The sequence below is a fragment of the Rhinolophus hipposideros genome, assembly GCF_964194185.1.
Source record: "Rhinolophus hipposideros genome assembly, chromosome: 11".
NCBI classification, from domain to species: domain Eukaryota; kingdom Metazoa; phylum Chordata; class Mammalia; order Chiroptera; family Rhinolophidae; genus Rhinolophus; species Rhinolophus hipposideros.
Window position 1 is genome coordinate 73,582,036 of NC_138057.1, and position 15,967 is coordinate 73,598,002.

At 43.6% G+C, this 15,967-nt stretch overlaps 1 protein-coding gene across 2 annotated transcripts in view; it reads right to left on the reverse strand.

Moving 5' to 3' along the window:
- DENND1A (DENN domain containing 1A) overlaps positions 1-15,967 on the reverse strand; it is a 481,754-nt gene that overhangs the window by 204,814 nt on the left and 260,973 nt on the right. For both annotated transcript variants that reach the window (XM_081067070.1, XM_081067071.1), the window contains exon 10: positions 13,386-13,486. In XM_081067070.1, coding sequence (XP_080923196.1) covers positions 13,386-13,486 — 101 coding nt within the window. The remainder of the gene's footprint in view (positions 1-13,385; positions 13,487-15,967) is intronic.

A 15,967-nucleotide genomic window follows, 5' to 3' on the forward strand; every position in this document is an offset into this window, starting at 1 on the left:
TCTCATTGGCTACATTAACATTTCCCATTTCTTTACTACAATATTTGTGATTAGTTTAAAGATTGTGTACTAGTCCACCAAGTATGGATGTACCATAATTTACTGAACCCTATACCTAGAGTTAGACATTTAGATGCATCTAATTTTTCACTCTAAGTCACACTGTAATGAAAACGAACGATTTTGTGTGCATGAATTCCCAAACATGGAATTACTAAGTCAAAGGGCAGGACTGTTTTTTATCTGTTGTTATATCTTGGCAAAGTGTTTTCTAGAAGGGCAGTACCTGTCCCAGTGGAAACCTGTCAGTGCTGTTGCAAGGATTGGAGATAATCTATTAAGCGCCCAGCAGAGGAGCAGCATGTGGTGGGCTCAGTGAGTGACTGCCATCATGTCCAAACAGGTTCTCTTTGATCCCCTGGCACGGTGGGCACCTGTGGATCCATTCTCTTTCCTCCCCCACAATGGTGTCTATTCCTGCCCCAGTTCTGATGGATACCTGGCAAACCCTGGAGAGGATGGTCGCGGCTCCACGATCAACGCGAGGTGCCTGACATGAATCATCCCTACACGCGGGCTTCTGCCTCCAAACACACTCCCCTGACACCTGTCTACTTACTTCATTATCACCCGTCTATGTACTGAGTTACTTACTAGGGTTGCTTATCACTTTCTTTGGAGGGTAACCTTCACTTTTGATTTTATGGACCACCAAGCGGGCAAAAACTACCAAGGAAACTATGACTCATTACTTTCTTATCACGTAGAATGACAAATTTTAAGGGCCATTTAACCATCCGTGGGCATACATTAAAGGGAAAGTATAGCAAAATTAATTGTTTAAGCTGTTCCTAAAGAAGTTCTTCACGTTCGAAGTCTGACTCACCTGAATCATCGTTTTTGATTTAGAGTCATCAATGTCCACCTTTTCCCAAGGGCATCTCAGTAACAAAACATAACAAAACTTCATCAACTAGGTGCTATCTTCCTTTATTAGGTCCCAGAAAGAATTCGTTTATTGCTTCTCAAGAAAATGTGAATGCACATATCGTTTTCACTAACAAACACACACCATGCTTCTCCGCTCTGGAGCCTGGTGGCACGCACGGCGACGTCCCATGTCAGTGCAGCGTCTGAGTGCGATTTTGAAGACATTTTAAATGGCAATTTGAGACACACGTACAGAAGCAGCAATGCTCGTAATTAAATCAAAGCTGATAATATTAACAGCTATGACCGACTGTGTCACAAGAGCCCTACGGCCAATGGCAACTGTGGGATGCCATCGTCCGTCTCTGAAGAGCAGAACAGGAGTATCTGTACGTGGCCTTTGTTCTCTGGAAATGACTGTACTTTCTGACTTAGTCAGTTACCTCTTGGAAGAGTTAAAGCTAGTCTTTCTTCCTTCTTCCTTCTGTTGCTGGTGTCAAGGCAGTGATAATATGATGGCCGTCACCTGAAAGGTGAATCCTCTTAAAGGGGGAAGAAATTAGTAATTATGGAGCTACTATAACCCAGCTGCTTCAGTGCAAGACTTATCCATAGTTCTCAAGGCCTCTGCAAGGTAGTGCTATTGCCCACATTTTCCTTATGGGAAACAGGCTCAGAAAGGTAAAGTAACTTGCCCAAGGTCACACAGCTAGTAAAGAGTAAAGCCGTATATTCAAACTCAGGGCTACTGGACTAAAAGCGCAGGCTGTGTCCACCCCACCCCACAGCGTGTACTCAGCACTTCAGGCAACGGAAAGAAGTGCTGGTGTACCCAGGGGGCTTTTCACCTGAACTGCAGGCCCACCTCTCTTCCCGGTACGTCCTACAGCCGGAGCTCATTCCGAGCAATGAACAGGCATGAATATGGATCCTGCAGACTTAACGGCCCCGTAGTCCCTGTTCATTATTACTGCACTTTCACAATTTGTTTAATTCCTTTCCCCCAGATAACTAGAGCCCTCTTAATTATGTTCCCCTGAGGTGAGCAGCTACTAATTGGAAAAGAGTCAGGTGAAATAAAAGAACACTGGCTGCTCAAATACATAAAATATCGTTTCCTGAGACAAAGCGGAAGGGGAACGGAGGGGGACAGTGGGTCAGGGGAGAAGGGTCCCAACCCCAGGTGAGCAACACCTCTTTCACCTTTGAAAGGAACTAGTCTGGAGCTGTAGGGGGATTTGGAAGACCCACTGTTTTTCTTTCCTTTTTGACATATAAATGCATAGTTAGCTTTACAATGTATACATCAGAGTACCCATCTCACCTCTCAGAGGTACATCACCTTCTTAACCAAATACCCTGATGGGCAAAGGAAATTCCACAAGTCTCTCCTCAGTTCACCATTTTTAAAAGAAAGGAGAACTCTGAAAGAGGTCTCATTCGTCTGAGCTTTTCTTTTTTTTTGAAAAGAAACAAAAGTGTAAACACAGCTTGTCCCAAAGTTTTAAATTCTGCTCTGAAATAACGAGGCCTCGGCATTGTTAGAGGGGTTAAAGAACAAAAGAATGGGAGAAAGAACAAGAACAAAGACCAGACAACTCATCTTGTTGGAGAACACAAATAATCGCGGTTTTGGTCTTACTGAGAATGACTGGACAGACGGTCTACAGGCTGCCATGACGGCCACGCTGTACAGGAAGCCAGTAGGAGCGACCACCATTCACTGCACATTTGACACGAGCCAGCGAGGCTCAGGGCTTGACTGGCATCTTCTCACTGGACCCTCATGACAACAGTGGGTGGGTACTATTACTCTCGCCATTCGATAGATGAAGAAATGAAGGTTGGAAAGCTAAACAACTCATTCAGGCCACACGGCTAGTGCACAGCAGAACTGAGACGAGAGCCATGTCCATCACAGGCCCTCATGCTAAGATCAAGCTAGCTTACTATTTCCGCGACCAGCACGTGCATGGCCGTAGAAGGAGGGCGTATTTTCTTGAACCTGCTCCCTGAGGGCCGGCCAGCAGCTGTGCCAGTCCCAAGCCCCTCCACACTGTCTGAACCACCCTGCACCACAGGAAACCTCTCGTTCCAAACATGCTTGGGCTCTCGGAGGGCCTCAGGCCCCTCGTCCCCTAAGTCCAACTGTCCCTATGCAGCCTCTCGGCCACCCGGTGGTTGCCGACACCTCTCTTTTGAGAGGCTTTCGTCTGGGCTGCCCACTGGGCATAAGCCACATATTAATATATATGGTTATTCTAGACTGTCTGTCCCAGGGGAACCGAACTGTGTCCTATTTCCCAGAGTCTACAGTGGTGTCCCGTCTGGAGCAGGAAGAAAATGGATAGTGGGGCAGCTATGTACCGAGCGCTCATCAAACACCACGGGCTGGGTGGGAGGCTTTAGTTACCTTATCTCATTTAATCCTCAAGCAAGCCAATGTATACCACCCACTTTACAGATGAAAAAAGGGGTTCTCGGAAACTTGCCCATGCTCAGTTAATGGTGATTCCAGCCCAAATCCTTCTACTTCAAAGTCTCTTATGCTATTCTTGCTTAACACTAGAATAAAAGGCTAGAATAAAACTACATTTGCCTTACTAGCTTAAATGAATTGATAACTCTTTTTTTTTGTTCTAAACAGGATTGAAGGCAGTATATGTGAGTATGTTCAATACAGCGGTAAAAGTAGGAAAGAAACAGGGGCAAAGAAAACACCGCAAGCTGGGGTAAGGTGAGTAAGCTGTGAGGCTTTGCACACCTGTTGGGGTGGCCACAGATTTGTCTCTGAGCACTCCAGCTGCCAACCCAACGAGGGAAACAGGATCATAACGTGACTCATGGTGTCTGTCTATAGAAAAAAATAAAACTAGTCACTTGGGAGCTTGACTTTAAAAGGGCAATCAGGGAGGGGAAAGAGAAAATTAACATCTTAGGATGCATGTATTACATGCTCCATGTTTTCCATGTGATGGTCAATCAACAAATGTTACTATGTGTCCAGCACCACTGCTGGGCTGAGGATAGAGGAGAGAAAACGAGTTGTGGACCCTGCCTATGTGGAGTTTACAGTTACCAGCAGGCATCAAATAAGCATATTACTGCATGTGTGTAAGCTGCTGCGCGGAGACTTACAGGGTGCTGGGGGCGGATCTAAGATCACCTCCTTTCATCCTTGGAGCAAACTTGAAAGGCTGATCTCCATAATTTACAGAGGAACCTACAGCTCAAAGAGGTTAAGTGACTCGACAAAGGTCACAGCTGGTGAGAGGCAGAAAATATGGCTTGAAAAGTAGAAGGGGTACGAATGCCATGAGTTAATCAAGGTTTACTTAGGGGAAAAGGTATTTAACTTCCTGCCTGGTCTCCTGCCAGCCCTCCTGATTTATGAGCAACAGCAGAGGGTGAGGATCCATGAGGGGACCGGAGCAATTCTAGACTGGAGAGGAGGCAGCAACTGCCTAGTTTCCCTGCAATGGCAGCAGCCAAACCACAGGGCACACCACGGTGCAGGAGCTCAGTGGGTGCGGAGTTGGGCACAGGAGATGGGTGGCTAATTCGAGACACGTGTGTATCACTGGAGCTGATGGGGGGGAGGATAGTGCCCTCCTGGTGCAGCCCTGTGGCTTCCCTAGAGCAACCTTGTGAGTTGGGAGAGATGCCTTCTAGAGCTCGAAGCCACTGAACCCAACCAAATGAACACTTGAGTTACGGAGATAATGCCTGGAAGAAAACCTGGAAAGGTCAACATCAAAGCCTGGAGTAGTCCGCCCTTTTGAGCCTCCTCAGTCTAGCGGAAGGAGACAGACTTGGAAAACCTCAGGAAGGGCTCCATGGCCGAGACCAGTGCAGCAGGAGAAGTTAATCACAGAGGAAAGGTCAGGAGACGGGGCTCTCTATTGCCCCAGAGAGTTCAATGAGAACCATAACAGCTAAAGCCAGCTGCGAAGGGGAAGTCTCAGGTTGTCGGCCCCCAGCAGCCCAGGAGACCCTCGTAGAAATGCAGGAAGGAATGAGGCACAAAAGAAATGAGGAGCGAAAAAGAGAGAGAGGTGTACGGAAAAATAAATCAAGAGGAAGTAACAAAAACAAAAAAGCACGTAAAAGTTGAAAATGCAACTGGTCATAGGAGGAGAAGATTTTCTTTCTGTTTTTCTAGGACTAAGGTATGTCACATGCCAGGATACATAGCCCAGGCTCTCAGTCTTTCACACGTTTGAGGGGAAGACAAACCCATGCTTGCTGGCCTGTCACTCCAAGCCTAGCACTGGCTGGTGCTTCATTCTTCCCCCTCGTGCCCAAACGGAGAGAGGCAGGGGTACTACAATAATGCTGACACAAGGTCACGTCCTCCACTGCTGAAGCTTCTGAAAGGTGGCATTATGGTCTGTGGCTCCTGCTCTATTGGTGACCAGGAACATATCTAGAGTGTCTTTGCTGCAGAGACCACTACACTGTGCCTTAGAAGTTCCAGAGCTTTCTAAGTGCTGGGTTTAAGACAGGCCCAGGTCAGGGAGGAGTGAGAAATTGTATACAGAATGAGTCACTAGAAATGGAAAACCAGGCACAAGCTTGGTCACAGAAGCAGAGGTCAGAGCCAGCCATGTCCCATGGAGGCTAGACAGAAACAGGGCCCCGAGAGACAGGCTGCTGCCCCTGCCACCTTGGGCAGCAGGACGGGGGCTCGGCAGGGGCACCATCAGGGCAGTCCCGATGCTCAGATGAGAAGCAGCAGCCGACAAGGTAGGGGGCCGGGGGATGAGGCTGCAGGCAGGTGGGCGAGTGGCAAACCTTCCCCAGCACGGGAAGGGTCATTCCCGGGAAAAAAGGACACTGTCTTCCCTAAGCCTGCAAGTCTCAGCGCCATAGCGGGAATATCGCTGGTGAGGCTGGGTGAGAGCTGTCCATTGTACCCCCGGCATCTGGGCTGAGGTGAGTGTCAGGGGCACCTCGGCGGGAACCAGGCTAAGGGTCTGAGGCCAACCATCTGCACAGAATCCTCATTTTGGTACATTTGCTTTTTGCTGTATATATTGTTAGGAAGTTAAAAAAACGTGTGTTTTTAATAATAAGGATGAAACAGCCTTTACAATAATAAAGAATATTAAAAATCTAATCGATCTGGAATTGGATATTGGTGATGTCTGTACAACCTCGAGAATAGCCTAAAAACCACTGAATTGTACACTTTTAAAAGGGTGAATTTTATGGTATGTAAATTACATTTCCATTTTAAAAAATCAAGTGGAGAACTCGAAAAGACACTTTTCCTAGAGAACCTGCACTATAGATAGATTCCTATCGAATCTATACTACAGAATTTTCAAAGAGTCTAGTCGCTTTTCTTTCCTATTTTTCCACCAGGGAGATAAATGGTTTACTCAGAAATTGTCCAAAGCTTCCTGCAAAGGCTCTTGGCATTTTCAGCTTTGGGTGCTGCTGAAGGAAATGACAGTGCATCTCAAAGTAGGGCTCAGTGACTATCATCATCTAACTTCTTTTTCGTTGCCTACTTAATGCCAGGCGCTTTATGGAGAACTGTGTTTAGTGTATTCTGTGGACGAGGAAACAGAAGCTCAGAGAGGTGATGTTACCCAGCCAAAGACACACCGTGTTTCCCCGAAAATAAGACCTGGCCGGACCATCAGCTCTAATGCGACTTTTGAAGCAAAAATTAATATAAGACCCGGTATTATATTATTATTATTATATCATATCATATCACATCATATCATATTATATTATATAAGACCAGGTCTTATATTATAGTAAAATAAGACTGGGTCTTATATTAATTTTTGCTCCAAAAGACGCATTACAGCTGATGGTCTGGCTAGGTCTTATTTTGGGGAAACACGGTATATTCAGGAGGACCAAAGCCAAGACTTGGACCCAGAACTTTGACTTCCAAGCCTGAAATCTTTTCTACAATCAGGCTCCCTGTTCAAAACTCAGGGTCAAGTTCAGCCAAATCTTACTAAGGGATTTGCCTAGAAATCTACTTCCCTTTACCATGGACTTCCCTTAGTTCAACCAAAGCACGTTGTTTATGCACTTCCTACCCTTCAGGCCCAGCACAAACGCAACTTCCCTTCCTCTTCTGTCTGAAACTGACATGCTGCTCCTTATACTCTCCTACCTCTCGGATGAGCTCCTTGTTACAGCAGTTCCAGCCCTGAGCACTGGAACTGTCTTGATCCTTTGCTACTTCTTAGCTTTTAAAAAAATCTCTGTTCTCCCACTCTTGCCTGGACATCTGAGTTCTTTAGTGAAATAGTGTTTTCTCAGATCCAGAACCATCTATAAGCTCCTACCTTTCTATGCCCAACGCCAGGGACATGACAACACTCAAATACTTGCTGCAAAATGGAAATGACACAGTTTTTGCTTACTTGTTGGAATTCAATCTTTAACAAAACCTACATAGCCCAGAGTTCAGCACAGATATGAGAATTTCAGCCATACCTGTCTACCTGATCTACTTCCATTCTACCTTGGTGTTGAAATGTCAACTGGATTTTGCTGGATCATTTGTGTATATATACATTTATACATATTAATACATAATATAGTCATTAAAAACATAAAAGTAGTATTTACTATCTATGGAGCACATTTTGTGTCAGTAATAATTACTACTCCTGTTCGACAGAAGAGAAAGTAGGCTCAGTGACCTCAAAGCTAGTAAATGGGGAAAACAGAAGCAAAGCCAGGTTTTCTTGTTTCCACCATACCACACTTCATTGATTTCTATTTCTGCCACTAAGAATATCAACAATCTCACTTACTTTAGCATCAATTTATTTCCTATGGAAAACTGCATGGCATCGATGAAGATAAAGATGAGAATGAAACCAGCTCTGATATCCAGATGTCACTTTATAGCTGAGTCTAGACTGATGCCGTATCTGCCACATGGATGGTGCACCTGGTACCAGGCATGTTTCAGCCTGGTTGCTAAAAGTCCTAGATGAAATAGATGCTGCAGCATGCTGGTGGTGGGTGGTGGTGAGGGGGCCGGGGGGGTTCAGGACCCTACATGCACTGCAGATAAAGAACCCAGAACCTGTATCTCGCACAGAGAATCGGAGCATGCCCAGTGAGTGGAAGAAAGGCTTCCAGTCACCCAGAAACGAATGTCAGTAAATACAATACATTTTATAAAGACAAATGCAAAATCCAAACCTTAATTGTACACATTTGATTTCACTTTTCCGTTCAACCATGCCCTCAGAGAGCATCAAGACTTAGCTACTGACTTGGCTCTGGCCTGGCTATTCTTTGCAGGGACACATGAACTTATCCTGATCTGATTTGGAAATATTTTATCACAAAGTGTCCAAAACAACCCAAAAGTACAGTTCAGTTTGAGAACTGATTGTGGTCCTTATTTAGGATTGCTTCTGAATAAATAAGGGAGAAAAAGGAATTTACATGCGAAATGCCATATGGCTTCTGCTGGGACCTTTTATTAGCAGCATTTAATTAGCAGAGTGCCTGGTACATAGTAAGTGCTCTATAAATATTTGCTGAATGAATGAATAATTAATCAATGATAACATAAGTTTACAATTAGCAAGTCATCAAGAAGCCTACATGAAGAATTTTTTCACAAAATCTTGGTGATGGGTACAACTTATCCTCTAACACTTTGGAGATATTAGTAAGGAGAGCTTTCATATCAGATGGCCTTGGATTTTCAAGTATAGGCTCTACCATTTCTGAGCTATGTCACAGTGGGTAAATCACTAAACCTCTCTGAGCATCAATTTCCTAACCTATACTATAGAGCTAATAATATTTGCCTTATGGCTTCATTTTGAAGATTTTGCAATAATGTTTATAAAGAGCTTGACACAAACACACACTGTACTCAATAGATGGTGATTATTATAATGAAAGGGAATGCTGATTCTCATCAGCAAGTTAATCCTTTTGTCCCAGAAAAGGAAAAGAGCTCTGCCAACACTGGCCAAGGTCAGGGCTGCCATCAGCCAAGGTAGGGAACATTCTCATTTTCACTTTCAAAGTCAAGAGAATGGCACAAATCTAAAGTAGAAAGGAACCAGCAGCACATGTTTTTAAATATTCATAAGGGCTGGAAATGTCTTACTCCTTTCGTTTTTTCAGCCATCTGCTTTTGTTTCTTTTCTTTTCATTCTTATGCCACAGCTGCAAATGAAAACAACCATACAATAACTCAAGTTAAATAAAAAAAAAAAATCAAAATAAAAACAATCTGAGGGGTAAAAAGAGAAGACGAATTATAAAGTTTTTCCCTTAGCTCACAGGCTACATAAGGAAGAATAATGTTTGATGTGAGTTAAACCTTCTGGAAACCAAAATCCATGTCTCATATCTGTAACAACCACGATAAAAACAACTACCATTTACTAAATGGCTCCTATGTGCTACTTGACGACCAATATTCCAATTCTTAAAGCCACCCTTCAGAGTACGTAAACCCATTTTACAGAAAAAGTAACTGCAGATCAGAAAGGTAAAATAACTTTTAAATGATTATATAGCTAATAAGAGATGAAACTGAAATTTGAGCCCAGATCTCTCTGAAATCAAAGGATAGGAACTTTCTCTACCACCCTTTTCAAAAATGAGAAGGGACTTGAAAAAATTAAGTTGGGAAATATTTAGGGCAGACCATTTGTATTAAACTGACTTATTCAGATAATTAAAATCTGTGACTATAGCTCTAATTAAAGTTAACTCAGATAATTGGTTGTTGTATTTGTGAATGTGCAATTAGAGTCTTATACATAATTGTGGGGTTTTCAGCATCATCCTTTCCATTTATTCACTGCCTCCCAGAGCTTTGCACTACTGGCCTCTGTTCTACCAAAGGCTGCATTACAGCTCTTAGGGTCACCGAGCCCAAGGACCATGACCTGTGATACCAATAGCGGGATCTGGGCCTAGCCCCATCTACCATGTCTTTGGCCAGAAGTTAGCGAACACCTCATCTTCAAGTACAATGTAAAAAGCTCTTAGAGCCTACGCTACACTGTTGTCCTGAAAACTCCTAGCAGCATGTACCTGAAGAAAAACTGGCAGCAGTGGTCCTCATGTGTTAATTACACTTGTGAAGTCTATTATGCATAGAAAGGGCACCTGCTGGCAGTGAAAATGACTAGAATCTACCCTTCCTGTGCAGTGAGTAAATTGAGAGTTCATTTCTACAGGAGATAATAGTTTTCAGATTCCATTTCGTGTATCCCCTGCATGGGGATGTACTTAACATTTAAATCATCTGCAGAGGAACAAACCTCCTTCGAATTTACATGTTTCAGGCTCCTAGCACTTTACTTAAAATGCTAGTTATCCCTGCTGGCTCTTACCACCAAGGACCAAACTCCACGTGGAGAAAGGCACTGAGCACAATAGAAGAAAGTTATTAGCATGGACTAAAATTTCATGACATTTGTGGTTTCTGACCAAAGCAGTGGTAGCCAGCTGAAGGTGATCAGATCAAGCCTTCACTGGAGGATCTGTTTTTTTTTTGTCTTGGGGTCTTTGATTTCATTATTCTTATATCTTGCAATTAATAAACAGATACCCATCCCCACTGGCCTGCAATCATCCTTTGGTCAAATGTCAAAAAGTTCTTTCACGAAAATAAGAGACGAGGAGAGAAATGCTTTCATACAAACAAAAACTTCCAAGGTGGAGCCTACTCACAGAATCCACTCAGGCGCAAATACTAGTCTTAACCTGGATGTTTTGGAGTGGGAGTCTGGGGTGCCAGGGCTCAGCAGATGTCCTTGCTAAGTCTGCCCTTCTAGCTTAGGCTCGCCAGGAGCACAGCCCTTCCGGGTCAGGCTTGCCAGGATCACTGGTCTGGCTCAGGCTGGTGACACAGTTCTTGACAGTGCTCGAGTTAGACAGGAAGTGGAAAAGAGTGTTTGGATCAGCATCCACAGGAAAGAGTAAAACAGCTAATAAATCCTCTAAGCAAACAAGAAAGGAGGGCTGGGACCTGAGATGGCAGCTAGAAAGAACAACTGGCTAGATAAACACTGATTTTTTTTTTAAGTAAAACTTTTCAACTATAAAAACCGTATTTTTTCATTGTAGAAATATCTGAAAATATGGCAAATAAAATAAAAATCATGCAGAATTCCATACTCTCCTGCCCATCACAAAATCACTCTTAACATTTTGATATATTTCCTTCTAGGTTTCTGCCCGTGTGTGTTTGTTTTTATTAAAATTAAATCATACAGTACACAGTATCTATATTCAGGCAAGTTACTAACCTTCTTGGGGGTCTCGGTTTACCAATCTGTGAAACTGAGCTAACAATATCTGCCTTACAGGGTTGCTAGAAGAATTCAATGAGATCACAGGTGTAAAGGAGACGGCCCCGTGCCTGGGGCACAGGAGACGGCCAACAATGGAGGCTACTGTGATCACTGATGTTACTGATGGAGCACTTCTCTCTGCACAGTTGTGGGAATGTAAGCTGCTGGTTTTAAACCAGCTAACAATTTAGCAAGCAAAACTTTCCAAATCATAGAAAAGTAAAGCTGCACTCTGTGGGAGGCACAGGGGCTGCAGGGACTCAGGCAGCTCCACCAGTCCCTGCACACAGGTGCCCCTGGGTATTCCGATCTGGAGCACGACATCCAGACACACAGGCGAGTCTCTTCCAGGGTGAAGCCTAAGGTGTTCCCATAGAGCACATGTTTGGGGGAGGTCTGTGGGGGGGGTTATGTGTCTCTCTACGTGGGGGACCCTGAGACAAGTGTCCGAGGGGAAGGGACCTGTGTCCGTGTGTGTGCCATATGCCCCTATGGGTGTATGTGTCTGTGAGTCTGTTGTATGTCGGGGGTGGGAGGTAGGGGACTGGGTGCCACTGTGTAAGTCTGTCTTAGGGGACACATGTCCCCTTTCTTTCTTTTCTGTCTATTCCTCTCACTATCTCCACTCCACCTTTCTTGGGTATGTGTTTTATTCTTTCTTCTCCCCTTCACTCCCCTGGCCTCCTTCTTTCTCTCCGTGTCTGCTTCTGCCCAACTCCCCCCATTCAAAGATTCACTGAATGAATCTTTCATTCAAACAACAACAAACACTACTGGATAGCAAACATGGGCCTTTCCTTTGAGAGACAAGGCAGTGGAAAAAATCCAGATAGCAGGTTCAGAAGCTCAAAAGGGGCGGCAAGTCGAAGCAGAAGAACAGCCCTGCAATCTCATGAGAAGTGGGAGAAAGGCATGGGTAAAAAGAAAGATGCGTAGTGGAGAAATGAGCCATTCACTGAGTGCTATTCACTAGGAGGGGCGCTGATTTTTACCTGACCACCCAGAGCTTGGTTGTACCTGCGGCTTCTCGGGATGAGGGTGAACCCAACACTTCAAATCAGAAGTACTGTGGGAACCTTTAGGCTCCCAGGACAACTGGGCTACCTCGTGATGCTTTTCAGTGGCGGCACAGCAAAACAGGCTGCAGAACCCAGCACAAATTATGAGAGCCTGGGGCTCAGTCACCTTGAACCGAAGGTAAATGTTCTGAATCACCTGCTCCTACGTGATAGAAATGTAAGCCCTCAAGAGGGTCCCCTTCTCCTGAAGCTCTCTGTTCCTGGCAGGCATATGCGTAGTGTTCCCTGATCAACTTTTGCTGACTTGAGCTGTCTGGAGACAATGTCTTTAAATGTTACACTGGAGAAAGAAATTACTCAGAAGGAAAACGGATCCAAAGCAGTCACGCAGACACTCGTTTTGGAAATGTACTGAAGACGGATAGTGATGACAGTGCTTCTGCAGAAACATTGACTGAGCACCTACCATGGGCCAGCTGTTCTACACGGGGTCCTTTCATCCGCTACACCATTTCATCTTTGTTTAATTACGTATAGAACAACTTCATGTCGCAGAGGAGGAAACAAAACCTTAAGCCAACTGACTTGTGCACGGCAGTAGAGCTAACTCTAGAACCTGCCTGCCTGCTTTCCTTCCTTCCACTGAAACACAGTTCACTGAACAGTGAAATGCCCAGCAAAAACCTGCAGAGGCTTTTGAAGTCAGGCTTGCGTTCCCAAACCACAGTTGAGAGCAAGTCTTACAGAACATGCCCGAGGGCATGGCTGAAATGGGAAGACCTTGGGGACCTCAACTGTTCTTGTCACCAATTTCCAATTTGTCTTAGAGGAAAAAAAAAAAAAAAAAATCACTCAACTCCTTGGTTGGTGCTTTGGTTTCCCCAAACTGAGAAATGGGGAAAGTATTACCTACTCGAACTCTTAAAAATACCATGACACCTATGAAAAGTATATGGAAAAAATGGGGCCATGCAGTCTAAAATGTGGTCTACAATTCATGTCATTTTGGTTAGTATTTTTAATTTAGAGTCACCAACTGCATTACAAGTTACAGACCTAACGCTGCTTGTCAGCTCGGCAGCAGGAAAAGCGAGGGCAGGGGAAGCAGCGGCCTTACCAGCAGTAGTCCAACAGATGTGGGGGCAGCACAGGAATGTACACATGCTGCCAAAACATGGGGTACAGCATGGCAGCAGACCCGTGGATGCAGGCGGTCAACTGCAAGAGAAGCACATCAGAAACTCAGAGCTGAAACTCAAAGTGGGGACACACTTAGCAATAAAATTGAACACCTACTTCCCAACATATTTAAAATAAGGTAACTCAATCACCGTAATTCAAATTTAATCAGTGCTTGCTTTCAAAAACAAATCTATTTTATTTCCTGATTATGAAGCTAATGCACAGTGACAGCAGAAAATTTAGAAAATGGAAAAATGGATAAAGAAAAAAAAAGTCTTCACCATCTGAAAATAATTTAACATTTTGGGGTATTACACACATATGCACTTATATTTCCTTTTCTAATAAAATTAGGATTACTATAACTACAGTGTTCATTTGCTCTCTCTTTTTTTCAAGTTAACAGTATTTGCTGGCATTTTCCCACATCTTTAAATATTCCTAGAAAACATATCTTTTAGGGACACTCAATGAATTTCCCAAGCTATATTAACCACTCTTCTACCATGAAGTTATACAATCAGGTCAATAATTTTTATATCTGGCTCCTAGATGTAGAAATCAGAGACAAAGGTTATAAATATTTTAAGGCACTTAATAAATAATGTAAACATAATAAATGTATTAATATAATAAACAGATGAAGAATGGAGGCTCTTTTACACTTCCCCAGCCACGTTCTAGAATGTTCCCCCTGCACCTCACCAACACCAAGAATTATAGTCCAGGTAGTAGCTTTAAAATTGTATCTATCTTGATTTTATTTTTATTCCTCTGATCATGACTGAAACATCTGTGTCACATGTTTCTTGACTATTATTTCTTAGGTAAATGGTCCATTCCTATTCTTAGGCCACTTTTTCTAACAAGTATTAGTATTTTAAATTGATTTACAAGCAAGTACTAGATATGCAAAGGGCACTAATCCTTTGCAATGTTTTGGAAAATACTTTATCCTTATTTAATTTTCTTTGAATTTTTAAGGTTTCTTTGAATTTTTTAGGTTTCTTTGAAGAGAATGTTTAAACAATTACACAGACAAAATCTTTTCCTCCATGATGGTTTCCACTGCTTTTATACTAAGTCCTCCAAATTTTTCTCTAGCATTTAACTCTTTAATCCATCTGGAATTAATTTACGTTTAAGGACTGAGGTGAGAATTTATTTTTTCCACATAGTTAATCAATTGCCTCAGCACTGTTTACTGACTAATCCTTCCTCTCCCTATTCTTTTGACATGCCCCTACTTTATGTTCCTTTTATTTTTTTCAGAGCTAGACAAATCATCTAATCAGTACTTGACATAATTAAAATTTTAGGAAACAGAGATATAACGGAATAAAATTGCTACAAAATTCAATATAGTGCTAGAAGGGAACAAACAACATCTTTGGAGATAGGGCTATGAAGTGACAAAAGCCAACAACACATGTTTCCTTCTGCCTTGTTTCTTCAGTTTCTGGGAAGCCTGTTCCCATGAGGACTTTGCTTCTTTTGGAAGCTGTTAACTGGCCTTTGCTGACAGAAGGACATTTACGTGGCGAAAGAGTGACGTGCCAAGGCCCAGTTAAAAGAATCCCAGAGGTTAGTGTAACATGAACAGCTTTAAATTGGATACTCTGCTGATGTTTCACAGTTGTGAGAGCTTTGTATTAAATCCAGGGCTGCTCCTACCCCCTCCCCCTTTCCCTCCAGACCCTGTTCTTTAAATCAGGTACATGTCATGAACAGGAGCCGATCCAGCAAGCTTTCCAGAGCTGTTCCCAGCAATTCCACCAAGGCTAGTGGGTTTAATCCATCCCTTTCAACGCATTTTCGTCGGCATGCACATGAAGGAGGCTGCCTGTCATGTTATACATGACTAACCTCTTCAGGGTTAGAAGAGATGAAAAATCTTTGCTGGTATCGAATGAGCCAACTGTCCTCCAACACCACCCTGAAGTCAGGCTGGAGGGTGACACTGGCCTTGGGCCCCAGCTCTTTCTGCCCACCCTTTAACTAGCTGCCAAAGTACTCTTATTACTGTACAGGTCCCGTCGTGTGACATCCTACTCGGAAGCCTTTGGGGGCACGTCTGGAACAGGCCTGGCCCCACCAGTTCCCAGTCTACCTGAAGGGCAGCATCTCCAGCTGCAGTGTCGACCGCCCCCTCCCAGTTTATCCTTGGAATAAATCATTTGCAGACTGAGGGGTCTTCCTTTCTCTCTTTCCACCCGTCCCCAAAATTGGCCCAGATTTGTGCCCCTAGCAAACTCCTCCTCCCTCCGGTCTCTGAGCAAATGCTACCCTCTTTGCATGGCTCTACCCCCCATTATTCATGGGGCTGTAACTGCCTACGTGTTTGGCCTCTCGCTATAAAGGACAGAAAGATCTGTCTCTCTTCCTCTCCTTGATACAGAGGGTGCCAAAAAAAAAAAGGTATACACATTTTAAGAAAGGAAAAAACTATTAAAATTATAATATTCAATACATACCGATAACAAAAGATGAATACAAGTCACGTTTGGCTTCTGCAAT